We start from the raw sequence: 27386 nt of genomic DNA on the forward strand, positions 1-27386 counted from the left end.
AGCCCTGGGGACCCATGCAGCAGCGGGGGAGTGAATGAACCGCAGCTGGAGACTGGGGGACTTCCATGGGGGGAGGCCAGGCGGTTACTCCGGGCAAGAGCGCAGGTGTGCGTTCACTGACAAAACCCATGGGCACGGAGCTGCACGCGACATCCCAGAGGGCAGAGAGCAGGCGAAGATTCCAGAAGACACGAGGGGAGGAGTGGCACGACCCCGTGGTGGCCCACGGCGGAGACCTTCTCTGGCGACTGCTTGCTCGACCCAGGCGCACACAATGTACCCGGGGTGGGCGGGAACTGGACGGGTTTCGGATGCGGATGGTTTTCTTCCAGAAGACAAGTCTCCCTTGGTGTCAACTCACCCTGCCTGCGCCTCCTCGCTGAGCCCGTGCGGAAGGCCCCGGGGCGCCCCTCGCTCCACCACTAGCGAGCCGCTGCCTGGGGAGGCCTCCTCTGTGCCCTGCTCTGGGAAGAGGGTGACCGGCCGTTCCCACGGGGCACTGGTGAGGGGTGAAGGCGGCAATGCCAGCTCATCGCAGCGCGGGCCCTCACAAGCGAGCAGATGTGAGCATGGATCACACGCGTGAGTTGGGAACGCGGGTGGGAAATCCCGCTGACCCCTGCCACCGGCTCGTGCACAGCCCGGGGGCCGGCTGACTGCAGAGATCCAGGTGTGAGAGGCTCTGCAGGGACTCCCCAGCAGGGCGGGCAGGGCCTCCCCCAGGCTGAGCCGGCCAGACCCGCTCACTGCTTCAACGGCACACATTACGGGGCCTTATTTCCCTCATTTAAAAAAAGCATCAGTTGCATTTCTTTTTAAAAACTTTTATTTATTTTAAAGGGAGGAAGATGGGAACAGAGAGGGAGAGGGGGAGAGGGAAAGATAGAGAGAGAGAGAGAGAGAGAGGGAGGGAGGAAGGGAAGAAGGGAGGGAAGGAGAGATCTACCAACTGGCTGATTTCCCAAATGCCTGCAACAGCCAGGGCTAGGCCAGGCGGAAGCTGGGGACGCCATCTGGTCTCCCACGGAGATGGCAGGGACCCAGCACGTGAGCCATCCCCTGCCGCCTCACAGGTGTGCGTGAGCAGGAAGCTGGACCTGACGCGGAGGTGGTCCTCTGTCCCAGGCACCCCAAGCGCTGTCCTAACCCGGCCACGCCCCTCTTCTTGTTCTGACGGCTGAGCCCCGTCCCCCTTGTCTGCCAGCACAAACTACAGACCTCCTCAGCCTGTTTCCCGTTACTATAAGGAAAACCACCCCGCGTCCGGGGGCTTACAAAGAAAAGAGGTTTATTTAGGCCTCGGTTTAGGAGGCAGAAGGCCATGAGGGCCCCTGGCTGCGTCCCCTCACGGCACCCGGCGTCACGGTGACAGTGGGAGAGACGTGTGAGTCGAAGCCAGGAAGGGGAGCGGCCGGCCTCGCCATCTCGGCATCGGCCTTCCCGCGAGGACTCGCCAGGGCCACACGAGGCCCTTCCTAGCGCAGCGTCTCTCTTCCAGGTCCCGCCTCTTAGAGCATCCGCCACTCCCAATGTGACCGTGCAGGGACCAAGCCTGCAGCACGTGGGCCCTCGGGGAAAACCACACCCAACCCCAGGCAAGGGCATACCCGGGGCCCAGGGCCAGGCCACCCCTCGGGAAGGCCTCCCCGCTGCAGCACAGAGCAGTCCTTGCCATCTGGCCCTCGGCACCCACGTGGCCTGGCGCCTCGTTACTCTCCCGGTCACCGACTGTTTCTCTCGGTGAGGCTGGGGGCTGCTCGAGACCAAAGCCCTCCTCCCTACTATCTGTCTGATGCTCCCTGGATGCCTGCGACGACGGCACACATGAACCCCTCACCCGTAGCTGGGCAGACAGAGCAGCTCTCCTGGGCGCAGTGGAGGCGGGGGGCAATCTGATACAGTCAGAGGTAGCCGGGCGCCGTGCCCGAGCCCGACTCCTAGGACCTGTGTGCAAGGAATCTGCTTGTTTTACAGAACTGGCCGGGGCAGGCCACACTCAGGGGACTGTCCAGTTCTCTATGAATCACCGGACGCTCTCCTTACAGAAAACCTAGAGTGTCCCCTCTACTGTCAGAGAGTGCATCCCATGATCCTGGAAGATGTGGGAAACAGCAGCCGTGCAAAGCCCAAGACAGACGGCGGCTTCCTGTACACACACCTAGCACAGGGTCACCCCTCATAGCCTGTGCTTCCTGTACACACACCTAGCACAGAGCCACACCCCACAGACTGTGCTTCCTGTACTCACACCTAGCACAGGGTCACACCCCACAGACTGTGCTTCCTGTACTCACACCTAGCACAGGGTCACCCCCACACACTGTGCTTCCTGTACTCACACCTAGCACAGTTCACACCTCGGACTGTGCTTCCTGTACACACACCTAGCACAGGGTCACCCCCACACATTGTGCTTCCTGTACACACACCTAGCACAGAGCCACACCCCACAGACTGTGCTTCCTGTCCTCACACCTAGCACAGTTCACACCTCACACACTGTGCTTCCTGTACACACACCTAGCACAGGGTCACCCCTCACAGACTGCTGCTTCCTGTACATATAGACCTATGATAAAGTTTAATTTACAGATGTGGCACAGTAGATGAGCAACCATTCTAGCAATGAAACAGAACTTGGTAACAATGTATCACACATGATGTGAGTTGACATGTGAGGGCTGTGCTCTGTGCTCTGTCGTGTCTGGTTGTCCCGCTCTGTCCAGGCTAGGGCTGGCTGCAGCAAGTGAACCTTCCAAAGAGGAGCCCACACACAAGGGTGCAGCAGTGCCATGGACGTCACACTGCTGGCCCCAGAGGATGCTGGTGGCCACCTGGCCAGCCCGGGCTCTCTCCAGCACCTGGTGTTTCCTCTGACAGCAGGACTGAGCCTGTCCTGCATCCAGGGCCTGAGTGCCCAGGGATGAGCGCTCCAGGGAACAGCCTCAACCAAGGACAAACAACACCTGGTGGACGTTCGCTGCTGCCTCATAGTCACAGTGAAGCAGGTGGCCCGGGAAGATAGCGCTGTGTGTGCCAGGGCCTGTGCCCCGCCCCCCAGTGCTCTGTATGTGTCCTAGTCCAGCCCCAGGGCCTGTGCCCCGCCCCCCAGTGCGCTGTGTGTGTCCTGGTCCAGCCCCGCCCCCCAGTGCTGTGTGTGTGTCCTGGTCCAGCCCCAGTGCCGGTGCCCCGCCCCCCAGTGCTCTGTGTGTGTCCTGGTCCAGCCCCAGGGCCTGTGCCCCGCCCCCCAGTGCTCTGTGTGTGTCCTGGTCCAGCCCCAGGGCCTGTGCCAAGCCCCCCAGTGCGCTGTGTGTGTCCTGGTCCAGCCCCAGGGCCTGTGCTCCGCCCCCCAGTGCTCTGTGTGTGTCCTGGGCCAGCCCCGCCCCCCAGTGCTCTGTGTGTGTCCTGGTCCAGCCCCAGGGCCTGTGCCCCGCCCCCCAGTGCTCTGTGTGTGTCCCGCCCCCCAGTGCTCTGTGTGTGTCCTGGTCCAGCCCCAGGGCCTGTGCCCCGCCCCCCAGTGCTCTATGTGTGTCCTGGTCCAGCCCCAGGGCCTGTGCCCCTCCCCCCAGTGCTCTGTGTGTGTCCTGGGCCAACCCCGCCTCCTGGGCCAGCCCCAGGGCCTGTGCCCCGCCCCCCAGTGCGCTGTGTGTGTCCTGGTCCAGCCCCAGTGCCTGTGCCCCTCCCCCCAGTGCTCTGTGTGTGTCCTGGTCCAGCCCCACCCCCCAGTGCTCTGTGTGTGTCCTGGTCCAGCCCCAGGGCCTGTGCCCCGCCCCCCAGTGCTCTGTGTGTGTCCTGGTCCAGCCCCACCCCCCAGTGCTCTGTGTGTGTCCTGGTCCAGCCCCAGGGCCTGTGCTCCGCCCCCCAGTGCTCTGTGTGTGTCCTGGGCCACCTGCTGCAAGTCCTGGTGGGTGGAGTCCCCAGGACCCCCAGCAGTACCCTGCTCTCATCAGTGTACCAGGTCCTGGCCACCTCCACCTGCCTGGTTCACTTCTCCCCTCTTAACCCCTCTTAAGCTCTGCTACGGTCACAGTGCCTGTGCCCCACCCCTAGTACCTTGCCCCGCCCCTAGTGCCTGTGTCCCACCCCTAGTGCTTGTGTCCTGCCCCCAGTGCCTGTGTCCCACCCCCAGTGCCTTGCCCCACCCCCCCTTGCCTGCGCCCCGCCCCCATTGTGAGGGCGTTAGGAGGCAGGTCCTTTGGAGGGTCTGGGACTGTGAGGGTGGAGGCTCACGAGTGGCATCAGCACCCGGAAGGGGCCCTGCCCAATCGTCAGATCTTGACCTTGGACCACAGCCTCCAAAACTGAGAAATAAACACCTGGCTCAAAAGCCGAGCAGCCCGGGGTGTTCCGTCACAGCAGCCAGGACGGACTGAGACCCTAGACCGAGAGTCCTGTAATGCGGAGACGGTGACAGGCACAGGGAGACGCCGTGGCCGGGAGAGCCACCTGAGCAGCTGCACGCATGCCCCCTGCAGAAGCCCACACGTGCCTGGCGGTGCAGCGCTCCACGGTCCCTTCTCACCGCTCAGCTGCGGCCTTGCCCACACCCCCGGAAGCCAGGGGCTACCTGGGACGGTCAGGTGGCCGCTGCGCTGAAGGGAGCAGCCGGCGGCTCATCCAAGATTCTGTAGACATCACTGTCTCCTGATCAGCAGGTTAACAGATACGAAAAGTAGCGGATCACTTACAGAATGGCTCATTGAACACGACTCCTAATTCCATTAGCAGCCCATCTGCCGGCGTCTGCGGCAGGACCGGCCCCCAGGAGCGAGGGCCCGGCTGCGTGGGCTCTTTGCCATAGCCACAGCCGCCGATTGTGTTCTGGGTGTTGTCTGAGTGCCACAGCTTCTGGAAGCAAACCTCATTCACTCCAACACGTGTCGCCGCCCCACCATTGGAAACAGGTTGTTTTTATAAAGGACGGAAAGAAAGATCATTTTCAGAGCGTCCCACTGAACACAAACAGACATTACAGAACTTGGCTACGGGAAGCCTGGTGACACAATGTATCCGAGCTGTGTGTGTGTGCGCACACGTGTGGGCTGGCGTGCAACTTTACTACCATGTGGAGAAGCGCAGGGCCACAGACACGTGGGGAAAACCACACTGCCACGTGGCTAGTGGGGGCGGGCCGGGGCTGGGCTGTGTGAGCCAGGGATGGGGGCCCGGTTTCCCACGGCCAGCTCGGTGTGCAGCAGGTGCAGGTGAGCTGGCTGTAGATGGTGATGCTGACAGAGCAGCATCACTCCCTGATGGAGCCCTGGGACTTTACCCACAAACACCCATCGTGGTTATAAAGAGCGTAAAAGGGCACGTTTCTAAGCGGAGCGACGCGTGCGCAGACCCAGGGCGCATTGGAAGCCACGTCCCTACACGGGATCCACAGACGCAGCTTCAAGTGCACGTTCCACCCAGCCCTGTGGCTCTCGAGGGGAGAAAGCAGCGTTCCAAGGGCTGCAGGAATCCAAGCTGGACTCACCCCGGCTTCACTCCCAGTGCTCCCGGCCGCCTCGGATCCACACATCACCCTGTGTGGCCAGGCACCAAGGTGCCTGCTCTCCCTTCCCTGACCCGGAGCCCTGCCTGTCTGCCTGCCCCTGGGCCTCCTCTTCTGTGATCGGTAGGTGCGGCTACTTGACTTCTGGCATCTTTTCCCCTCGTCCCTTCCACCTCCTCCGGAGTGGTTTTGTTTGAATAGCCCCGAGCGCAGCGCCGGGTACACAGCAGGAGCTCAGTAGCGGGCTGCTGCACGAATGACTGAATGTCGGGCAGGCGTCACTGAAGCCATCCCGCCCGAGACACTCACGTCCAGTTGGGCTGGGCTCCGGCCGGGGGTTTCTCCGGGTCCAGCGCCCTCGGCAGGGCCTCCGTGAGCTCCAGGGTCTCACCCTCAGACTCTTCGACCTGGGGTTCTGCTCCCGCCTCGCTCCCTCCTTCCCTCGAAAGCGTCTCTGGTGGCTGCTCCTTTCGAAACCCCGAGAGGCCACCTTGGGTCCAGGAGCCCCAGGCTCCGGATGAGAGGCTGGGAGAACGGCTCAGCCCCTGGGGTCCCTCGTACCTGTGCCCCCGCAGCCCGGCCCAGCACTTCTCCCCAAGGAGGAGCAGGGCTGCTCTCACGGCCGATGGGAAGGGCTGAAGCGGAGGGTGGTGGAGGTTGCACAGTGAACGCAACACAAACCCGCCGGCAGGTGCCTTGGGATGGGTCCTGTGTGCTCTGCCCAGGCTGTGGCACAGGGCGGGCAGCCCCTCAGAAAGAGAGGAAAGAGCCCTCCGAGCCCACCCCCCAAAGGGGTCTGCGGGCTTCCCCCCTCACCCGCTTGTCTGCTGTGTGGGCTGCCTTACTCCGCTCAGTCACACCCCCAGGCCCTGTCTGCCCATGGAGGCTGACAAGAACAGACATGACACCGACACCTGGGAGGAGGCGGGCCTCTTCTCCCCCAGTGCCAAGGCCCCAGGGCTGTAGTCCTGGCTCAGGGCTGCCCAGCAGTGGCCTGCCGAGCCAGGCTGGGAGTCCACAGGACAGACGGCAGGTATCCCACTTGAGGGCACCAGCTGTGGGCCAACGGGCTGCACACAGCGTTCTCTTTGGGCCTGGCTCTCTCCCCGCCTCTTCCATGCAGACACCACAGTGTATGTCTACAGCCAGGGCTGCGGGTGCCGGGTCATCTGGAAGTTTCCACCTGCTCCACTGGCCCCTCCCCAGGGAAGCTCAGGTGTCTGCAGGGGCTGGGGAGGCCAAGAGGGAGGACAAAGGAAGCGTCTCTCTCAGCGGGGCATGCCAGGGTTTCACAGCCTTCCCGAAACCTCTCAGGTTACGCGCCTCCTGCCCCAGAGCAGTCTCCTGACGAAGGAACAGAGCCCGGGTATTTAACCAGCCCTGTGGAGAGTCACACGGCCTGCCCAACTGTGCTCGTGGCCTCCAAGAGCCACGGCGGTCCCTCTGCCACGGAAAGGAAAATCCACACACAACCACAAGAAAGCAAGCCCCCGGACAGCGTGGAAGCAGCTCGGTGCCCGTATGTGGTGATGGGGGGAAGGGCTGGTCGGTCTCCTCCTTCCCAAAGGGACAATGAAAGCCACCACCACCCGCCCGGAACTCATTAACATCACCCGGGATTTTAGGGGACATCACTGTACCGAACATTGACTCTTCTGGCATTTTCCAAAGGACCTGCAGAGCCAGGCTAGGAGTCTCACCAAGGTGTGTGTAACTCTTCACTCTCGGGACACATCCGGGGGCTGGCCCTGTGGCCCAGCGGGTTAAGCCACTGCCTGTGATGCCCACATCCCATATGGGTGCCAGTTCGAGTCCTGGCTGCTCCACTTCCTATCCAGCTCCCTGCTAATGCACCTGAGAAAGCAGCAGAGGATGAACCAAGTGCTTGAGCCCTGGCACCCACATGGAAGACCCGGATGAAGCTCCTGGCTCCTGGCTTTGGATTGGCCCGGATCAACCTGAACACCTCCAGAACCTGTTCATCTTGCAAAGCTGAAATGATGCTCCACTGCCCCGCCCCCCGCCCCCAGCCCCCAGCATCATGCATCTCTGTGAACCGGACTCCTCCAGGGACGTCCTACAAGTGCAATTCTCCTGTGTCGACCTTTGTTTCATGGTTTATTTCTTGGTCACAGCATCCTCAAGGCTCACGCCCATCCTAACAGGTGTCAGGACTGTCACGCCTTTCAGAGCTGAGCAATAGCCCACTGCATGTTGTGGGCGGGACACTTCCTGCGGCAGGTGAACGCCTAGCCTCCACGGTGATGGGGCAGGAGGCGGGGTCTCGGGTGATTAGGTCATGAGTGTGGAGCCCTCATGAGTGGAACTGAAGCCCTTATGAAGGGGCCCCTCAGGGTCTCCCCGCCTTCATTCCAGCACATGGGGACACAAGAAAGGTCAGCAGCCCGCAGCCTGGACGGGAGCCCTCACTGAGACCAGGCGGCACCTTGATCTTGAACTTCAGGCTCAGAATTTGAGAAACAGTTGATGTCGTTTGTAAACCGCTCCGTCTAAGGTGGTTCGTGTGAACTTTCAGCACCGAACTTCAAGTCTAATTCCAAGCTCTTTACCCTGTCACTCAACACACTTTAAAACATTACTTCCTGGTGACTGGTGGGGGAGGGCATTTGACATAGCCCGCCTCCCAGCATCAGAGTGCCTGGGTTCCATCCTGATCCGTCCTGATGTGACTCCTGCGGACGCACTCCCTGGGAGGTGGCAGTGATGGCTCAGGTACACGGGCCCCTGCGAGCCACACGGGGGACCCAGATTGGTTACAGCTCCTGGCTCCAGTCTCCCGGCCACTGTAGACATTTGGAGACTGAATCAGCAGACAGGAGCACTCTCTCTTACTCTCCCTCTCCCCTCCCTCCTTCTAATACATAGATATTTTTTAAAAATAAAATGATGTCTTCTATTATATGTCTCAAGGCAACACAACCAATTTTAATTCTGTCATTGTCAACTGTGCACTCAGATGATGAAGTAATGACCGTGTTGTATATACAACTGACCTGCGGGATGGCCCTGCAGGGTGAGCCTCCCGGCGCTCCTGTTATCCAGGAAAATACATCATAGAACAGTACCATCGAGTGCCCGAGAGCAGGAAATGTGACTTCAGGCCCAAGGGCGAGCATCTCTGGGGACACTGGTGATTACACACGAGAGCGTTAATGGACAACAACCAACAATCCACGAACACTAATATTCACGTGAACGTGGCCTGCTGCGACCCAGCCTCTATGCTGAGATCATCTTAAAAACAAAGACGCTATCTCCATTGCGCATGAACCACTTTGCAGCCGATCTGAGCAGCCCGAGCCCGGGACGAGCAACACAGAAAGGCCCCACTGTGTCCACTCCGCTGCCCTTTGCTTGTGGGGCCAGCGGCCGAGGAAGCAGCTGCTTCTGTGTGGTTCCTAGAAGCCTTTGATGTCTCCTCTCTCGCTAAGTCCACGGGAAAAACAAAAGAGCATCTGACGGGCACAGGGCTATCAAAGACACCATTCTCTGCCAGAAAGACGTCCTAAAGGCCCCTGCACGTCCACTCCCTGGGGACAGGCATGGAGTCCCCGTGGAGCTCTGCGGCTTTGTGGCGCCCGGGTGTCTTGGAAGAACGCTAGAGGAGAAATGATGGCGGCACCTCGCTTTTCTGTCCATGCAATACGGATGTTTTCCTAATTATGGCACGGAACAGTCATGGGGAAATCTTCCAGAACTTTCCACAGAGGGGAGAAACTAAGAAGCTTTGCAATGCTTGAACTCTGGCCGTCTCCGACAAGCCCCCGAGAGCCTGGGAAACTGTGGCTTAACGCGGCCAGCAGCCAGGGACACTCTGCTGCCCACGCTCCCATTCGGCTGGCCGCCCTGTAGCTCCCCTCTCTGCTGCCGGCAGCGCCTGCCAGTCATGGGGGGACACGGGGTTCCCCCTTGGGAGGATGTCTTATAGCTGACGCCCATTTCCCAAGCCGGACCATGCCCCTGCTCTCCCCATTTCCCAAGCCGGACCGTGCCCCTGCTCTCCCCGGTGCTGTGTCCCCTTCGCAAGCCCGCCGGCTCAGGGCCCCCACACCCTCCCCCTGGAGCACCTCCTCGCTCAGCCCCCACCCCGTGGAAACAGCTCTACTCCCTGCCCACAGCGGCCCCTCGGTGCCAACGCGGGTCCTGCTGCCCGGCTCGCCCATGGCCCGCCGTGGGGTGGGGCACAGGTCACGACTCCTCCTTCGGCTTCCGGAACTCCACCCTCGCCTGGTGCCCTCCACCTGCCACCTGCCTCCCCATTCCGTCCCTGGTCACCTCCTTCACCTCTAGGTCTTGGGGGTGTCCCAGGCCCATCCTGGGGCCTTGCCTCTTCTCTACCTAGACTCACTCCACACCATCAAATGTCACCGCCACCCTGCGGACCCTCCAACCTGGGTGTTCACCCAGGACCTCTCGCTCAACCCCAACTCATGGTCAGCCACTCCTGGCGCCCTCGGTTCGACTGATGGCAGAGGCACCTTGATGGGCATGTCCATAACATGCTCCCCAATTCCTGCCTCACAGCAACCCTAGCCCCTCTCCTCTGGCCCCCTCCCCTACCACACTCCCATCACATGGACCCCCTTGAGGTTGCTCCAACAAGCAAGCACACACCTGCCTCAGTGCCCTTGCACCTGCTCCTCTCCTGGCCTGGAGCACCCTTCTGGGCCAGCTACAGGTGCCTACATTAGTGACAGGTCCCTGCTCTCCCACCCAGAGGGCGGGCCCTGGATCCCACCCAGACAGTGGGTCTTGGTTCATCTGTATTTAGCAAGGTCCTCAGGGGACAAGCACCCCACAGCACTGCGGCACCATCCAACCCCGCGGGCAAGCACGGCTCTGCTGGGTTTCTGGGTGGTGGGAGGGGCACTGCCACAGCCCCGCCCTGTGACAGCCTTCATCCTTGTCCAGACCACTTACTGAGAGCCCCCACGCCAGGAGGTGGCCATCCAGGGGACAAGTGGTTGGCAAGAGGGACTTGGGGCCTGGCAGCTTGTAGGTGGTTAACACTGCCCAGCCCCGACACGGAGCCCGGCCCCCAGTCCTCCCCTCTCCCACCATCGGCTTGTTGGATACAGAGTGTCCCCCTCCCCCCAGCCAGGCTGTCCCTCCTGGAGGCTCAGGTGGACAGGCTATGCAAGCACTGGGTGAGCAATGTGATGTCCTGCCGCCCCCCACGGCAAAGCCTCAGGGTCTCGTTTGGAGTCAACATCCGGCCTTTGCCACGCCTTCCCCCCCTGTGGTCAAACCCACACTGGTCACGAGCCACATCACCATGCTCCAGTTAACAATGGTAGCCTCTGTGACACAGTCCCAGACCATGACCACGGAGCTGGGAAATTGACATCAGGGCCACTGTGACGTCATAGCACAGGCGCCACTCACGCGTGTGGCGATGGCGGTGTGGACACTCTCACAGAGAAGTGGTATGTGGTGCGAAGCGGCTCACACCTGAGTCTCCCATGCTTGCCACAGGACACCATGTCACCACTGTCTGCCTTCCCCTTTTAACCAAGGGGGCAGCTCTCCAAGGGACACCTGGTCCCTCTGCACAGACACTTCCGAAATATTGCATCATGGGAACCGCACGCCACGCCTCACCATTTCCTAAGACACGAAATCATGCAAAAGCCAGCAACTGATACAGATGGGATGTGCACTTAAGAAAACGTCCTTAGGGGGTTGGCACTGTGGCGTGGCGGGGTAAGCCACCACCTGCGATGCCGGAATCCTAAATGGGGACCAGTTCACGTCCCGGCTGCTCCGCTTCTGATCCAGCTCCCTGCTAATGCACCTAGGAAAGCTGTGGCAGATGGCCTGGGTGCTTGGGCCCCCGCACCCACAAGGGAGATGCAGAAGCTCCCAGCTTTGGCCTGGCCCAGCCCCAGCCATTGCAGCTATGAGGGGAGTGAATCAGTGAATGTGAGATCTCTCTCTGCAACTGTCAAATATTTCAATCTTAGAAAGAAATGAGTTCTTAGCACCCCAATGCGCCTGCTCTGTCTTGCACAGGGCCTCCAGCGGTTAGTCTCAGAGGAGGGCACACCACGACCAAGTCTCCCTCGCCATCCCTGCTGACGATCCTGAGATGCCGGCTTTGCGAGCTGGAATACTGGAAGAAACAGCCACAGCGAACTCCGCTGCCGACTGCCTGCCTCGGATCTCTACCCAGAAGAGCCCTGCCCCTCCCTGCCGCCCGGTCCTGAGGAGTGCCCCCCCCCCCCCGGGACCAAAGGGAGCCAGCCGGCAACCACGTTTTAAATCTCCCCTCCCCAGGACGCTGCCAGCTTTGGGGATCAATGAACGGAGCCGAGACGGAGCCAAGACGGCGACAGTTGCAGCCAAAAGCCTGATACGGTCAAGAGCTGGGTTTTTTGTAACAAACACCCCCCAAACCCTTTTAGCTTCAGCCCTCGGAGGGCGGGGGCCAGCTGAGCTCGGCCCACGGGTAACCAGCGATGAAGGGAGCCACGGTTTGCTGATTCACCCGGATGTCAGGCTTTGGCCCCCAGTGGATGCGTCGGGATTTGTGAAAAGCAGACACTGAACTCTATGACATGGGTTTCCTTAACGCCACCTCGAGTGTGACGAGAGCCGACTGGCTGCAGACACCCAGTGCAGGCTCAGGACACGCCTCCGATGTGAACAGGAGGCTCATCAGACACACACTGTGTCCAGAAAATGAGGCCGGGGACGCTGCGCCTGGGGACAACGTGTCCCAGAGGCCCAGGTCTGTGCGCTCATCCCTGCCAACGCCGGAGTGGGGTCCACAATGCCCGGGTGTGGAACCAGCAGGAGGTGCAAGGCCAGGGACAGAGGCTGGGGCGGGGCTGGCCGAGAGCTGGGACAGTGGACGGGGTTTGCACCTGCCCGGGGCTGCCGTGGCAAAGCACCACAGAGCATCGCAGGGCGGGGCTCTTGCCACACCTTCTCTCCCAGCAGGCCTGCAGGCTGCAGTGTCCAAGACCAGGTGGTAGACAGGGCTGGTGCTGCCCGGGGCCTCTCCCGGGGCCTTCTCCCTGTGTCCCCTCCACCCCCCATCCTAATCCCCTCCTCTGCTACTTTTTTTTTTTTTGCTAAGATTTATTCATTTAATTTTATTTTTGAAAGATACAGCCTCAGACAGAAAGAGAGAGAGAGAGAGATCTTCCACCCACTGGGTCACTCTCCAAAAGGCTGCAATAGCCAGGGCTGGGCCAGGAGCCTGGAGCTCCCTGTGGACTCCCATGCGCGTGGGCCCGCCCACCGCTGCCTCCACAGGTGCCCTAGCAGGGAGCAGGTGCAGAAGCGGAGCAGCCACTCCCACACGGATGTTGTCGTGGAAGGCCTCAGCCCACGGCCCCAAGTGCCGGCCCCTCACCTCTTCCCGAGAGGTGGATCTGTGCCGGACGGACAGCATCCGTGCCCACGCAACGCCTGGACGTAAATCCTCCCTTTACAGCCCCCATCCCCACGCACACTCCTCCTGCGGGCCAGGTTGTCAGCACAGGGACTTTAGAAGACACAATTCAGCCCCTAAAATAGGGGCCCGGGTGGCCCGGTAGGGAGAGCGGTCCCGAGACCCCAGGACACACGGTCTGCATCTCCCGGGGGAGCAGGTCCCTAGACCCCAGGACACACAGATGCACAGCGACTGGGGATGGCGGGGAAGAAATGTTTGCCAAGGTCCCCAGTCCCACGGATCAGAGCCCCGTGGGAAGGGGTCTGAGAGGAGGGGCCGTGGGCAGGGTCGAGGGTGGGGTAAGGTGTCAGTAGGGCTGTGGTGCCAGCCCCGCCCACTTTTCTTGATTGGTTGGTGGGTTTGGCGGGAACTCTCCTGGGGGCGGGACCTGCCTGGGAGCCGCGCCTTCCCCCCCCCCCCCCCCCCCGCTGCTCCTGTGCGGTGCGTGGGCTGCCCACGCGGCCCTCATCTGCTTCTAGGGGAAGCCAAGTGGAGAGGAGGAGGCTGGCAAAGAGGAAGGGCTGGCGGGTGCCGGCAGCGTCCGGTGAGGCCAGGGAGGGGCCGGGGTCCCACGTGGGCAGCCGCGGAAGCGCAGCATCTGGGCTCCCCGGGTGGAGACGGCGCCACCCGTGGGCCTGCCCCTGTGACCGCGCAAGGCGTGAGGAAGGGCCCCTCGCCCCTGTGCCAGGGAGGCCAGCTCCCAAGAACTGGGCGGCCCAGGGTGGCCTCCGATGGGGTCAGCGACCGCGGGGCGCCCGCACAGTGGGTTCCCGAAGCCCCCTGCCCGCCTGCCCCGCAGTCAGGGGCCCTCCACGCCCTGCCTCTGCCCACGGCGTGGGGACACAGCCCCCCAACCCTTCCCCTCCAGGCCGGGGCGGGGCTGGCACCGCAGCCCTCTCCCCCTCCCCCTCCCCCTCCCAGAGTGCGGTGGAGGCTGAGGTCCGAGACTCAGCCAGGCCCTGCCACCCTCGGCCTCCCCACACGCTGGGATTCTCCAGCGCTGCAGGCGGCCTCGTGGTTCACCAACCAGGAGGACAAGGATGTGTCCAGGGACAGGAAGCAGCAGGCCCCAAGTAGCAGGGCCGGTCGGACGTGGGCAGGAGGCACACAGGGACTCCGCCCTGGGTACACAGCCCAGCACCTGGCCTGCGTGCACTGGAGCGCGAGGTCAGATAGCAGAAGGTGCCCCGGGTGCCACAGGGTGGGGCCCACATGGCCGTGCCCTAAGTGACCCACGATGGGCAAACACTGTTTCGGAAGTCCCTGCCTGCAGCCTCCGGCCCTGTACAAGGTAGCAGAGACCCTCTGAGACGTGTGTCCCTGGGTGACCTCATCCCCGGGCAAACATCGTAGAACGTGTTTACTCAAACCTGGACGGCACAGCCTGCCACGTCCCCGGGCCACAGGGCCACACGGTGTCACCGACTGGGTACTGCAGGCCACTGTAGCACAGAGCTAAGGCTTCGTGTCTCTAGTGCGGGGAAAATACAGTGCGAAAGACAAAAGCTGTTCACCTGCACAGGGGCTGCAGGGCTGGAGTTGACCTGGGGGGGGGGGCGGAGGGAGTGGTGGTGAGGGCCTCCGCCATCCCCGGGCACAACTTAACCCTGGTGAGCGGCACACGCGGGGACGCCACATCTGTAAGACACTCTTTCCTTAAAGCAGATTAACCCAGCTTAGTGTTACTTTTTGACTTTATAAACTTAAATATTTTTAGGTTTTATTTATTTGAGAGGCAGAGTTACAGACAGAGAGAGAGGTCTTCCATCCGTTGGTTCACTCCCCAGTTGGCTGCAACAGCTGGAGCTGCGCCGATCTGAAGCCAGGAGCCAGAAGCTTCCTCCTGGTCTCCCACGTGGGTGCAGGGGCCCAAGCACTTGGGCCATCCTCCACTGCTTTCCCAGGCCACAGCAGAGAGCTGGATGGGAAAGGGAGCAGCCAGGACTGAAATCGTCGAAGGCTTAGCCCACTACACCGCAACACTGGCCCGAAACGTAACGTTTTTTTACTTTTCTGACTCCTTGGTTGTAACACTGAGTCAAAAACACAGACACACTCTACCCAAATATTTCTCTGTTTTTATTCTATAAGTGGTTTTCTATTTTTTAGATTTTCAAACTTTTTGTCCAGAACTAAGACACACACACGTGGTCGGGGTGTCTGTCTTCCACCTCCATGTCCTGTGGCACCAGAAGGTCTTTGGGGTGACACGGAAGGGGCTGTCACCCGGTGAGCACAGTGCCTGTGCCTCCCTGAGGCTGTCACTTCTCTAAGCAGTACACAGTGAGCGACGATAAACAGTGCAGAGTCGTCAATGCACAAACCAATAACGCAGCCATCGGATCACGACCAGGTGATCACACACTGCACACCACTGTACACGCTACATGCCACACGACGGCAGTGCGGGTTTGTATACTCCAGCATCACCACACACACACGCGCACACAGCGTCACAGCTTCGGAGGGGACCACCCTCCCGCGAGCCATGTGCTGCTGCCTGCGCCACCGCTGAGCCCTGAACACCTGGGTTGAAGAATGCGGCACAGGAGACGACGCGCATGCGCAGGGGCCTGCCCTCCCACGGCCGCACACTGGGTAGGAGAGGGCCACTTGCCACCTGCTCCGTGCCCTGGCTGGCTCCAGCCGCTCCTCCTCAGTGCCCTGATGCTCACCGCACTGAGCTCTGGGGTGGTTTTGAACTTCAAACGCCATCGCCCTTTGCCCTCCAAACACGCCTCTGCTCAGCTCTCTACACCTCTCATCTTTGTCTTCCAGGGACAGTTCACAGCACAGCCCTGCCAGGAGTGGTACTGCAGGCTGACCCAGAGCCTCGAATCTCCGTTCCCGATCACGCCGGGCGGCCAGGGGTGCTGTGGCTCCCAGGCTGCCGCAAGGCTCTCAAATACACCCAGCGGCACCCACTAGATTCTCTCTCTCATGGCTCTAATATCAGCCTAGCCTGTGCCAGCCACGGTCCTGACGCTCGGGCCCCACCATTCCTGTCCACCTGAGCGAAGTCTCCAAACGCGAGTGGCCCTGGTTTCTTGGGCCAGCTGCAGGAGGTGCGCACACGTGGGAGAGCCCCCTCGGGATCCACTCTCAGCTCAGCTGGACGGGTGAGGAATGCCCAGCTGCCTTCCCGCCTGTCGGGGCAGCCGAGCTGATTGGACGCCACCTCTCAGAGACACACCAGGGTGTGGGCGCCAGTCCCCCACGTCCATAGCCTGTCCATCACACGCACTGCCCCGCCCGTTGCTCCCGGGATTCCCTCCGAGATAAACCGTCCACCCCGACAGAGGACGCTGGTGAAAATGTGCCCAGAGCTCTGCGCGGTCTCCCTGTGCCCAGCTGCCCTGCCGTGTAATTTTCCGTTGCAATTCAGAACCTAAGTGGCCCCTTCCCCACCTCCCCGCCCCTCCCCTGCACACGGCCTGGAGACAGGGCAGCACAGCGTCCTCACACTCCGAAGGCTTTTGTTCTAGCGAGCCCTCACCCGAAGCACAAATGTAGCACAGATGGAGGGAGGGCTCCACACACGTGCACTCACAGGAGACGGGTGGGGTGGGTCACATGGGCTCCATATGTGTGCTCACATGGGATGGGTAGGGTGTGTCACACGGGCTCCACACGCGTGTGCTCACACCGGATGTCCGCTCACCTACTGTCTTCGTTGCCCAGCTTCCCCGAGGCCCGGTCCTCATCGTGCTGGCCTCAGGTCAGACTGCACCGCTCAGAGGGTCTCCCCCTGCCCCCTCCAAAGCAGTGTGTTTCCCCTTACCCATTGCCAGGTGTCTTTACAAGCTGTCTTTCTAACAAGAACGCGGTCCTCTAACGCGAGGGCCACCTTTGCGTGGCTGACCCCTGCGTCCCAGGGCACTGGGAAGAGGCACACGGAGGCAGGAGCGAGACAGGATCGTAACAGGAGCCGGGCAGGTGCCCACACGCTGCCACCCCCAGCTTGCGCTGTGAAGCACGTGGGAGGGCGTGCCTGGGTTCTGCACAGTCTCCAGGCCACTTTGCACAGGGGGCCTCGAGCACCTCAGGGCTCTGAGATCTGTGGGGGCGCTGGGTGGCCCCCGGGTCGGGAGAAGCACACGTGTGGGAGACCCCCCTTGGACTACGGTAATGAACAGAACAGCGCTTGTACTGTGAGTGTCGCTCTTCGCCACTTTCCTTGTTTAGTGAGAGAGAGAGACAGAGAGAGATCTTACACACGCTGGTCCATGCCACAAGCGGTCCCACACAACCTGGAGTGGGGTCAGGCCGAAGCCAGGGGCCAGAAGCTCGCCCAGGTCTCCCCCACGTGTGCTGGAGCCATCACCTGCTGCCTCCCCCCGGGCATTAGTGGAAAGCACGCCCGGACGCTCAGTCCCAGGCGCGGATCTGGGGTGGGGGTGGCCCACGTGCACACGATGCCTGCCTCTAACGCTCTTGTCTAGATTTATAAATGACTGCTCCACCCCATGGCAGGAAATCTCAAAAGTCCCTTTTAGCAGTGGAACTGAGAGCAGAGCCCCACTTCAAAGCTCGATGCTTGGAGAACTCTCCCCTCGCACCCCCGCCTGCCCGACCCTGCAAACTCCTGGAACGTGGTCTGTCCGAGACAGAGACTTCCCAGGTGGGCAGAGAGAAGGGGAGCTTCAACCACACCACGGTGTCAGATGACGGATCCAGAGACCCCTCTGCACGGGCGCGCTCTGGGCCGGGAGAGCCGTGCCAGAGCTGGGCCAGGCTGGCTGCACTGGGGACAATGAGGATGTACAAAACGCAGGTGGTCACTGTCTCTCCCGTAAGTCTGGAGGGGGCCCTGGGAGTCTGCATGCATTGATTGGCTCATTTAATGTATTTGAGAGGCAGAGAGGGAGAGAGCGGTGGATTGATTTTCCATCTGCTGGTTTGCATTTCAAAGGCCCACAACGGCCAGGGCTGGGCCAGGCTGGGACGCCATCTGGGTCTCCCCCACGGGTGCCTCCCAGGGTGCTCGCCAGCGTGAAGGTGGATCAGAAGCGGAGATGGGTCCCGATCCCAATTGTGACACAGGCATCCCGAGGGACGCCTGCAGTGCTGTCCCCAACAACCCGAATCTGCATTTATAACCAGGCCTGCGAGGCGTTCTTGGCTCTGCCCCAAAGCCTGCTGGTCTGGGGAAGAAATGATGCCACGCAAGTGTTTAGGGGCAGCAGCCACCCTGCCGTCTGCCCCGGCCACGACCCAGACTGTGCACTGGAACTAGCAGGGCTCCAGGGGCCTCACCTGTGCTCGGGAAAGCAGCAGCCATCAGAGGCTCTCTCAAATGAAGCAGCGTCCGAGCCCCTAGAAGGGACCTCAGGTCACAGGGTCAAATTCCCGGCTGGACAGATGAGGAAAACTGTTGTTCTCCACTACCAGCAAATAGCAGATCCAGGCTCAGCAGCTGAAGCCCTGAAGTCCCCAGCCCTGTGCAAGCTACATGTCCACCTGCTCCCCTGGGAGGAGGCACGGCGCTGCGGGAAGGGCTCGTGTGCCTCTCGGAGGCTTCTGAGGTCCACGCCGGTTTGGGTGCTGAATGTCCCCCCAAGTGACCCACATGGTCAAGGCTTGGGAGGCCGCGGGGCCTGGTGGGAGCTCCTTGGGTCACTGGGGGCACCGCCCTGGGAAGCTGGTTCTCTCCAGTCTCTCTGCTCCCTGGCTCACCCCGAGACCCCCGCACCCACACTCTGCCTACATCCCGCACTTCCTGGCTCTAAGGGCCTGGTTCCACAGCCTCTCCCGCAGGCACATCCTGTCTTGGCATCCTTCACTGAGCACCGGCGGCCCTTTCTGGGGAAGGCCCTCCCCTCGCCTTTGTCTCGCCCCGATGCTGTCCACCTTTCTCCCCGGGGCACGGCCTTCAGGGCGACCTTACATGTGCTCTGTGGTGTCTGGCAGCGCTGTTCCCGTCCCCTCCCCCACTCAAAGCCACCTCTAGAGCACTGGTGTCACAGGGACAGGACATGAGCAGCAGGAGCACGCATTGTCCTCGCAGGCCAGGTACAAGCTCCCCCCAGCACCCCCAGACTCATGAAGGGAAGGGAAGAGGGGAGCATCCCCACCGCCCTTGGTGACCCCCTGGGAGGGCAGGGCTGGCCCAGGGCTCCCCGCTGCCCTCGGCACTCCCCTTGTCTTCCTAAGGCAGCAGCTCTGATGCTCTGTTTCCACGGACAGGTATGCGAGGTGCCGTATAACAGAACCCACAAACCTCCACCCGAGAGCCGCGCTGGGCAGCTCTGAACCAAACCTGCTCGCTCTGTCCCTCGGTGTCTGTGCTGCGAGGGAATCTTTCTTCTGAGATTCTCAAAGCAAGAAGGGACATTTTTTATGGACTAGCAACAGGTACAAGAGCAAACGGTTGGTGTGGGACGGGACGGGATGATGGGAGCTAACAACAGCCACCGGTGCCTCCTCCCCCTGCTGACCTCGCCCTTCCTCAAATCCCTCACGCCCAGGGCTGTTGCAGAAGCCTCAAGGGGCCGCCCACCTGCCGGGGTGTGCTGTGTTCCAGGCAGCGTCTGGCCAAGGCTGGACAAGCACAGCAGGGTCACCAACAGGAGGTACCCATGGCAGAGGGCAAGGGAGTCAAGGACAAGTGGCCGGCCACTGCCGGGCGGGGATGGAGAACCTAGGTGGGCAGAGCAGTGCCCTGCTCTCCAGCACACGGGGCCACCGCCTGTGGGGGTGACAGCTGCCACCAACCCCAACCCTCGCCCCAGCCTACACACACCTTGAATCCAGGGGCCAAAGGCTGCCTGGTCTGTTCAGTGGCAGAGAGAGGCGGCCAGACACTCGGGGACGGCAGACATGCCTGCCACCTCCAGGCCCCCAACACGGGTCCAGTACGGCCGCCAGCCTCCACCACAGAGGAGGAGTTTCTCCAGTGCCGGGCGCCAACCCCATCGTTTCCCTTTTGGTTCTGAGTGAGAGGGGCCAGGGGCATCCCAGGAGGAAACAGGAAGAAGGGGCAACGAGAGCAAGCGAAGCCCCCTGCCCTCAACGAAGGAAATCAGGAAGAGGCGAGAAGTATTGAGCCCAGGGATTAAGACCTGCACTTCCGGTATCGGAGTGCCCCAGGGTAGTGCCTGCCTCTGGCTCCCGACTCCAGCTTCGGGCTAACGTGGCCCCTGGGAGGCAGCAGGGAAGGCTCCGTGCTCCCCAGGGACCTGGACTGACAAGCCGGCTTTGGTCCACCCAGCCCTGGCCACTGTGGCATCTGGGGAGAGAACCAGCAGATGGGTGTATGTGCTCCCACTCTCTCTTAAATTAATAAATTAATTTTTTTTTCTTTAAAAAGTACTGGAGGGGGAAATGTCTATATTTCTAGTGTCTATATTTCATCTACTTGAAAGGAAGAAAGAGAGAGAGCGAGGGAGTGAGAGAGAGAGGTCTCCATCTGTGTGCTCCCGGCATGAGCGTTTGTGGTCACAGGTCTCTAAAGCCATCAACCCGAGCTTACAGAAGCTAGATGGTATCGCCCATTGTACAAAGCAGTCCCAGCAATTCTCGTAGTGCCACACCACAATGGACACGTTAGCATTGTCAGCTGTGAGTCTCCAGTGGAGAAACCAACACCCAGCCACAGCTGAACCCTCCCCTCCCGACCCCCACCCCCACCCCCAGCGCACTACCTCGACACAGGCTCCCGCTCCTGCCACGCCAACACCATCTGCTTGTTGTCACTGATACAGAGCACACTTGACCCCAGATGGAAATTATTGGTAATTAAAAGGTGGGAGTGAATAAAAGAGAAAAAAACAGCCAGAGAAGGAGGGACCTAGGGTGAACTCGCTGTGGGTGAAGCCGTGTTGCATCTCCCGAAAACCGGTCCTGACGGCCGGCGCTTTCTTGGGAAAGAGCGTCTATGCAAACGTGGTCAGCTAAGAGGAGGGCAGGCTGTATGAGCACGGGCCCTTAAACACAGGGATTTGCACACAGACCCGCACAGAGCGGGGAAGCTTGCGCCAAGACGGAGGCAGGGACTGGAGAGACCCGGCCAAGAGCCAGCGAGCCACCAGACACAGAGCCGAGGCCGGGAGGGTCCTCGTTCGGAGGGGGCAGCTTCCTGCCGAGGCCTGGAGTTTGGATTCTGGTCTCCAGACGGTGAGCGGATAAAGCGTCCGTTGAAGGTCCCCAGCGCGTGCCCAAGGAAGCCCACGCTGAGCCTTGCGGGACATCAGCCACGGAGGCCCCCGGGGACTCGGGGAGGCAGCCAGCACCCACAGTCAGCAGAAGCCTCCCGCACCACGGAGACAGCCACAGAAAAGCTAGCAACGAAGACAGCGGGGCGGAGGCGAAGGCCCAGACTGCCTGGACTGAACTTGCCGCTCTGCCTTGCACATGCCCTGAGACCAGGTTTCCCTGTTCCAAAATGAAGTCAATGATCGTACGTCCTTCACAGGGTGTCGTGGGTTATGCAAACTGCTTAGCATGGGGTCTTGAACGCTGGCCACGCGGGCTCACTGCAGCGCCGCGGTCGGCTGGTCCTCTGCCCCTGTGCTGGCCCGGGCTGGTTCCCAGGTCTCTTGTTGACCATCTTCAGTTCTGGAGCCTTGGATGAAGCCTCTCTACACGCTCCAAGGAGGCCGCCACAAACCAGCTCTGGCGTCCTCGCCCCTTCACCCGCCACCTCAGGGTTCTCCAGCTGGGCTTGTCCCATCCCATTCTGTCTTTTCCCAGCCTCGCCTCCAGTCAGCTTGGTGCCGCCGGGCGCCCTGGCTGGCTTATTCTGAAATACAAACTCACACACACACTTGGTTCCTGCTCTCAGGGTCAAGTCCTGAAGACACGTGTACGCGAAGGCCCCGATCATCACACACAGCACCGGGACTGGAACGTGAGGCCAATACATGGCCAGCGCATCACGTCCACGTTTACGTATGAGACCGCCCTGCCTTGTGCTGTACCCATTTTAGTGGAGGTGATAGAAAATCCTTCCACAGAGACCCCAAAAGCCTTTCTGAGGCCACTCCAAGTACAGACCTTCAGTTAGATTTATCATGTGAGCATGGAAGTCTTTTTTTTTTTTAATAATGGAAATTGCTATAATTATAATCACTTTAGAATACCATTGTTATTATTAATAAGACCAAATTGCACGGTTCTACCAGACGCCGGCCGGCTGCTGTTAGAGAGAAGTCACATAATGGTAGCAGGGAGCGAGCCTGGCTCCATCTCCATGCCAACCTGGGCCTGCCCGCCAGCACCCGGGCTCTGTGCCGCGCGCCGGGCCTGCCGGGAGATCTCTGTGACCCTCGCGGAGTCCTCGGGCCGAACGATGTTCTCCCAGCTCTGATTAAAGCATTCAGGAAACAAGCGGTGGTTCTGCACGGCAGGGCGGGGATCTGCAGGCTCGGGCTGCTGGCTAACCTGCCTCTGGTCCTGTCGCACGCACTCCCGGACCCAACCACTCATCAGGGGTTCCCCAAAGGCAGGAGAGGCTGCAGGCCGTGCAGCTGCAGGCCTCCCCTAGGGCTCTGATGTCGTACGGGGTCAGGGTCAAGGGCTCTGGCCAAAAGAAAAGCAAGCAGGAGCGGTAAGGGGAGGAGAGCGAGTGTCCCCCAGGGGTTCTCGGCTCCAGCTCCCGGGTCCGGTCCATTTCCTGGCTCTGGGTCGGGTATGACCTGCCCTGTGGCCCTGGCAAGCCGTTCAGTCCCCAAGCTTCATTCTTCCCAGCCCCCTCCCCCCCATGCAGGTCAGACCACCAGGCCCGGGGTTAGTGGGTTTTGTGCGGATTTTAGGGAAAGTGCACCCGAAGCACACAGCACAGGGCTTGCCACGGCGCCAAGCGCCCAGATGCCAGGACGGCCCCTTAACTCCAGAAAAACTCTTGTGTTCGTCATCGCTTGAATTTACGATTCTACTTTTCTCTCCACCTAAGCAATTTTTATTTTAGGCTCTGGAGATCAGCAGAGAGGACATGCGTGACTCTTGTCCAGTAACAGCAGGCACCTCCGCCCGGGTTCACAAGTCCCCTCGCTGCTGCCCGCAGGTGGCCGGAGGCGGCTAGGGGAAGACAGGTGGGAGGGGAATCCCCGCGCCCCAGCCACCAACACGTGAGAGTTAATACCGCACACGTGGATTTTGCCACGAAGCAGCTCATCGGTAAATCAAGCCAGGAAGGAGGAACAGAATAACTTACTCCCCGTCGAAGGTGGAAGTGAAGTCTGGTTGTTGTAAAAACAGCCCCTGGAAACATGCCGGCGCCTCACGGAGACCTAACCTTGAATGCACTACTTCCTGGGCTACGGTACAGATAGGAACGCAAGCGCTCAATTCATGCCTGTTAATTAAATTGATTAAGCGTCAGCGTCTAAAAGTAAAGGTCATTGACTTAATTAACAAAGGCAAGCTATTACTTAGGAATGTTTCTTTTTTTTTTTTTTTTTGAGTCCAGGAGAGGTACGTGGGAGCCCCTCGTGAGACTTTTCCCTCCCGTTTTCCTTTCGAGTGACAGCTCTGGGGATGCTTTCAGCAGGGCCCTGCGTCTCTCAAAATCTGCTTGACAAGGGGGCTTCCAAGAGTCCACGGAGAACGAAAGACCACGTGTGGGGCTGCCGTGTGGCGCAGTGGGTCGGCCGCCGCCTGCGAGGCCAGCATCCCACACAGGAGCTCAGCTCCACGTCCCTGCTGCTCTGTTTCCCACCCTGCATTCCCACAAATGCGGCCCGAGTGCGGGGCTCCTGCCACCCGCGTGGGAGAGACCAGGACGAAGCTCCTGGCTCCTGGCTTCAGCCTGGCCCAGGCCTGGCTGTCGTAGGCATCTGGGGACTGAACCAGCAGATGGAATCAATCTCTCTCTCTCTCTCTCTAAGTAAATCATAAAAAGAAGAAACCAGGCCCTGCGAATTCTCATGCAGTAGAGAAAACTTGCTTCCCTTCTGAAACCAACCGGAGGTTTTTGTTTGTTTTGTTCTTCCAGGCACAGAGGTTCCAAACCAGGAGTGGATTCCTCAGAACCCGCGGGCGGAAGTCACGAGGCGCTGCCCTGGGCGCGTGTTTGCTCTGGGGCTGCCTCAGCTGACTCCGGTTCCCACGCCCCCTGCCCGGCAGCCACCCTTCCCTCCCGGGATCCTCACGAGGATTCCCATGACTGAGTTGAAAGGCAACCAGGATCAACCTTGCTCACGGAACACACTTTTGGGAAAGTTGAAGGGGGGGGGGGGCCCTAATTAAACAGCTCCAGGAGCCGTTTGTCGGATTTCCTTTTTTAAAAGAATTAGCAGTGCAGTCTTTCCTCTTCCAGTCTTGAATAATTAGACTTACACAAAAGTCATGAGTACGTGCTATTTATGGGGGAACCGTTGGGGAAGTACAACCCAAATGACAACGTTAGAAATAAAAATAAAGTGTCTTTATCCCGCGTGCTCAACTTAGAAAACCTGACCTCAGATGGCACCTGGCTTAGGTAGTTTGCGCACACGAGGGGCGGGCTTGCCCCTGGGAGTCCCAAGACGTTCTTGCTGGGGCGCACGCCAGCTCCCGACTCGGCGCATCCTCACCCGGTTCTCACCCGCACCTCTGCGCTCGCTGGGGCACGGGGCAGCGGCGCCTGGCTCCTCCCGCGGCCGGCTGGCGTGCAGCTGAGCTGCACCCCAGAAACCCCTTTAAAGGAGCTGCCCGGCTGTAGGCGGCGCGCGCCTCTCCCGCCCTGGCACGGGGGTGGGCATTCACACCGGGCGATCGCACAGCTCCCCCCGACCCCGCCAGGAACCATGGCCTCTCGACCCAGGCCCGCGGGGCCGACCCCTGCGGCAAGGAGGCTCCGCCCGCACGCAGGGAACCGCGCCAGAGCCAACTTTGAGGTCTCCCCGCGTCGCCCAGCCCCGCCACGGCGGGGCTCAAGTTCCACAGCGGGGCGCACGCCCCAGAGCCGCGCCCCAGCAGCCTCCCCGCCCGCAGCTGTGGCTCTGCGGGCGACCCCCACCAGCAGCCCGGAGCACGGGCCAGGGCGCCCCCGCTGACCTACCTCCTGCGGGGGGGTCCCGATCAGCATCTCCAGGTAGTAGCCGCGGCCAGAGTCCCCCTGCAGGTTGTCCACCATGGCCAAGAAGTTAGCGGCGCCCCCCGCGGGCTCCAGGGCGAGCGCCAGGCCGTCGGCGCGGGGCGCGGCAGGGGTCCCGGGTCGCGGGCTGGGCGCAGCTCGGCCGCTCGTGGCCGCAGCCACCCGGAGGGGCAGCCTGAAGGGCGCGGGGGCCAGCACCGGGGCCGCGCGCAGGAGCAGCGGCAGCAGCAGCAGCGCCCGGGCCGGCGCGCCCATGCCCGTGGCGGGGCCCAGGGGGCGCGCCCAGCCCGGCCCGGCGCGTCCGGCTGCGGCTCGGTGACCTGGGCGCGCGGCGCTGCGCGGCTGCGGGGCTGCGCGGCTGCGGGACGGGACTGGGAGCGCACGGGAGCGGCGGCGGCGGCGGCGGCGGCGGCGGCGGCGCAGGCGGGGAGGCGGCTCCGAGGAGGAGGAGGAGGAGGCGGAGGCCCGGAGGGGGCGGAGGCGCCGGGGCCGCCCCAGCCCGCGCTGCCAAGTTGAGCAAGTTTTCGCCCGCTGCCCCCTCTGGCGGGCGGCGGCTGCGGGGCAGGGGCCGCGGCCTCCCCGGCGGCCCGGGTCAGAGCGGGGCGCGCCGGCGCTGCCCACCCTCGCGTTCTCCGACCGCGCCCCTTCCCCGGGAAACTCGAGTCCTGAATTTCCTCGGAACGCGCCCCGGAGCCACGGCCAACGGATGTGACGAGGCTCCTTGGATACCAGGGGGAAAGTTTCGGGAACCCTTAAAGGGGCAGCGAGGGCCTGAACGGGCACCCCCGGCCCCGCGCGCGCGCCGGCGCCTTTGTGTGCTCCTGGGTCGGGAGCGGCGGGCGCTGCCGGGGGTGACTCGGAATCAGAGCCGTGAACCGCGCCCCCCCCCCCCCCCGGAGTCCCCCTTCCTTGACCCCGTGGGGGCTTCTGACCGGAGACTGGGAGAGTTAGAGAGGTAGGCGCGGACGTGGGCGCTTGGGAAACCCTGGCTGGGGGCCTGGCTGCCTGCCGGAGCCTGGGTTCGTCTGCGTCCTGCGGTGCCCAATGGGGAGGTGGCCCCGCCGCTGGCTCCGCGCCTGGACGCGGCTCCGCCTTGTCCGTAATGCAGACGAGGTGGTGCCAGGAGCCGCCGCTGCCCCACTGTCCCCGGAGCCCACCGGTCCGCTCAGCAAGTTGCCATCGGGGCCCCCGGCTCCATCTCTTCAGCTCCTCGCTGGACATCTGTGCAGGCTGGTGGGGCCACGGACACTAATCCCGTGAGGCCAGCAGCGAGGGTGATTTCACGGTGGGTGGCTGGCACCGGCGAAGTCCATGGAGTAAAAATCTTTGTGCCTCCGCGGGCGGAGAGATGTTGGCTGTTTTTGAAAAACAAACAAACTCATCTGAAGAAGCCGCCCGAGCCTCCTCACTGCAGGCTCCAGCTACTTCTGCGCACGATTTGATTTCCGTGCCTGTCTTCTGAATGTTAGAGTAGCCTCTGGCTCGGGGGAGGGGACCCTCGTGTCAGGGACCTCTGGCCGTAGTGATTTTTAGATGACTTTATCTGTACGTCACCTCTTCCCCAAACCCTGACAAACCCCTCGTCCCATAAGACAGGCCTGTTGAGTCCCACTCTCTCTCTCTCTTTTTTTTTTTTAAGATTTATTTTATTTATTTGAAAGAGTTACAGAGAGAGATAGAGACACAGAGAGAGAGAGGTCTTCCATCCGCTGGTTCACTCCCCAGATGGCTACAACAGCCGGAGCTGTGCAAATATGAAGCCAGGAGCTTCTTCTGGGTCTACCTCGTGGGTGCAGGGGCCCAAGGGCTTGGGCCACCTTCTACTGCTTTCCCAGGCCATAGCAGAGAGCTGGATTGGAAGAGGAGCAGCCGGGACTAGAACTGGCGCCCATATGGGATGCCGACGCCTCAGGCCAGGGCGTTAACCCACTGGGCCACAGCGCCAGCCCGAGTCCCACTCTTGACATTCCCCATAGGTCTGCGGACTTCCTGCAGAGCTGTTCGCATCTGGGACTCCAGGTTGCAGAGCAAGTACAGCTTCTAAGGGTGATTATTCACACCCCCAGGGTCCAGGCTTGGGCTCTGAAAGCTACTGAGATGTCTCGGGAGAAGGTGAGCCTGGTGAAAATCACTCCGAACTTGGTAAGGATATGGACCGAGAGACCACGCGCTGTGGAAGCTCAATAGGAGAGATGTTTGCTCTCAATAGGAGAGATGTTTGCTCTCCCTAATAATTAAGATCCACAGGGAAATTTGTGAAAATTCAACTCTAATTAAGGTTTGTAGTCGAAGCCCCTGGCTGCATCCGAGGCGAGTCTTGCCATGTTCCTCCTGTTGAGAGGAGTCGGTTGGCGGGTCGGGTACACAGAAGCCGAGAGCCGAGGCGCCAGCCGTGGGCCTGTCTCCTTGTG

General features: G+C 61.3%; 1 protein-coding gene across 2 annotated transcripts in view; it reads right to left on the reverse strand.

Annotated features, from left to right (window-relative positions):
* Positions 1-25230, reverse strand: part of BACE2 (beta-secretase 2) — a 77977-nt gene extending 52747 nt beyond the window's left edge. For both annotated transcript variants that reach the window (XM_062175172.1, XM_062175177.1), the window contains exon 1: positions 24940-25230. In XM_062175172.1, coding sequence (XP_062031156.1) covers positions 24940-25230 — 291 coding nt within the window. The remainder of the gene's footprint in view (positions 1-24939) is intronic.
* Between the last annotated feature and the right edge of the window lie 2156 nt (positions 25231-27386).

The sequence above is a fragment of the Lepus europaeus genome, chromosome 2, assembly GCF_033115175.1.
Source record: "Lepus europaeus isolate LE1 chromosome 2, mLepTim1.pri, whole genome shotgun sequence".
NCBI lineage: Eukaryota > Metazoa > Chordata > Mammalia > Lagomorpha > Leporidae > Lepus > Lepus europaeus.